This window comes from Mus pahari, chromosome 12, assembly GCF_900095145.1.
Source record: "Mus pahari chromosome 12, PAHARI_EIJ_v1.1, whole genome shotgun sequence".
NCBI lineage: Eukaryota > Metazoa > Chordata > Mammalia > Rodentia > Muridae > Mus > Mus pahari.
The window spans coordinates 30,954,855-30,956,943 of record NC_034601.1 but is presented as its reverse complement, the minus strand read 5'-3'; the positions used below and the strand labels follow the sequence as shown (position 1 = coordinate 30,956,943).

At 41.3% G+C, this 2,089-nt stretch overlaps 1 protein-coding gene across 5 annotated transcripts in view; it reads right to left on the bottom strand.

Moving 5' to 3' along the window:
• The window catches only part of Parp9 (poly(ADP-ribose) polymerase family member 9), a 41,952-nt gene that overhangs the window by 23,479 nt on the left and 16,384 nt on the right, over window positions 1-2,089 (bottom strand). For all 5 annotated transcript variants that reach the window (XM_021209388.1, XM_029544754.1, XM_029544753.1 and 2 more), the window contains one exon: window positions 1,045-1,263. In XM_021209388.1, the coding sequence (XP_021065047.1) occupies window positions 1,045-1,263 (219 nt within the window). The remainder of the gene's footprint in view (window positions 1-1,044; window positions 1,264-2,089) is intronic.

Here is a 2,089-nt window from a genome sequence, read left to right as displayed (position 1 = left end):
CGTGCTCCACCCTGCTCAGATCCCAGATCCACCTTGCCTCTGCTTCCCAAACAGTGGAATTAAAGGTGCACACCAACACACCCAAAACAACGAAGTTTTTTAATCTATAGAACATTTCCTTTATAAGATATGCTTGTAGCTTCTATTTCCAGAGCAAATAAAATCCCTTGGTCTTACTATATTTAGTTACCTGGAGAGATTATAATAGGTTGACTCCATCCAAGAATTTGGAAATGAAATAACATTATCCACTGATAAGCAAACAGTAAGAGAAGCCATATACAATGGATAAAAGTCAGTTCTCTGGTTATGTCATTTCAGAATGCAGGAGATGTTGCAGGGTTAGAAATACTTAGGCAAAGCTTTCCAATGAAATGTGACAGAAACTGTAACCTAGTCACTAGCAACAATGTTTATGAAAGGAGTAGGCAATAAGCAGATGGTCAGCACAGAGCCTAGAGGGCTTTGGTGGAGCCAAGGACAAGATTTGGCAGTGTCTTTCCAGTTCTGTCCACCAGTGTGGAACACCCGATTCTCATGAGACATGCCAACAGTGGGTTCTGGAGAGTGGTTCCTTTCTCTGAGACAAAAAATGCCTGGCTTAAGTTAATATGAAAGAAATGTTTGCTAAATGACCTTCTATTGCCTTTTATAGATACCCATGTCTATCCAGGAAAAAACCATCAAGAAATATCTTGGAGGAGGAGGAGGAGGGAGAGGAGGAGGAGGAGGAGGGAGAGGAGAAGGAGGAGGAGGAGGAGGAGGCAGGGTAGAAAGAATCAACCCATATCAAAAATTAGGTTGCTTACCTTTAAAGAACAGAGAGAATAAATGCCAACAAGGAAATGAGAAAAGCAAACATGAGCATGGCTTAGATAATGACTTTGCTATTAGGCCAAGGGTGGGTAATCTGCAGAAATTAAATGTTAGAATCCTACCACATTGTGGGATCCTTACCTAGTATGTTAGACGAGAGATACTAATTAGCCATTGGTAGGTAATGAATGAGCAAACTGTAAGACTTTCCCAAGACACTTAACTCACCTTGTATGTCTCCACATCTACTGGAAAGATCACAATCTTTACAGTTAGCGTTTTTCCCTTGTGCTCTTTAGCAAATGCAAAAACTTCCTCAAACATTATCTGAGCTGCTGTACTCTTCTTCAAACCCATCACTCCTGTCCCGAGAGCAGGAAAGGAAATGGAATTTATATCTGGTTTAAGGCATTTTTCTAGACAGGACTTCATTGCATCTTTCAATATCTGTAAGATAAATACAAGTTCCAGATCAACCTTTAAGACAAAAATAAGTCTTCACTTACCCTTCAGTTCTGCTCAGATTTTACCATGCCAGCCTGGTTATTTAGTTCCATGCCCTCTACCTGAGGGAGGTCAAGTAGTCCTTGGCAGATCTACAAGTTCAACTTCTTTTCCAGATAAGAACTCAACCAGCCACCTGGGATTTCTGGGCTGCCTCTCCATGCAAAGAAGGCATTCACAGAATTTTAAACTCCAGCCAATTACTTTCATTTTCCTATAAACTCCTTTCCTACTCTTCAAAGTCCATATATAGCCCTCACTCTGAATAAAGTGTACGTGTACAAGCCCACCCTAAATAAAGGTATGTACACAAGTCAAGACTGTCTAGAAAGCTGTTTCATTGAAGATGGACAGAGAAGGTCTTTGGCTAAAAGAGCTGTGTAACACTACGACCATCAAAGTGCCCCCCCCCACACACACACTTATTCCCAGTTGTACTGGAATCCTGCAGAAATCCACCCATGAATGCCCTGAGAGGGAGGAAGCAGAGGACACAGAATCACAGCTGGACCCCAAAACACATACCACAGCTGGCACTCAATGTGGGGCACAGCCAACTGACCTATACAACAGGAATTTTAAAAAGGTAGGCCACATGCCAGGCTAATTTTTCATCAACCTTTCAATATTATATTGAATTGCTATATAGACAGGAAGATTGTCTGTGGAAGAGCCTTGGAAAGATAAAGCATAGAGGATAATTGGAGATCCAATCTAGGATTACAGAACTAAGAGAGGACAAGACATGCCACAGGTGAAAAAAAAAAGA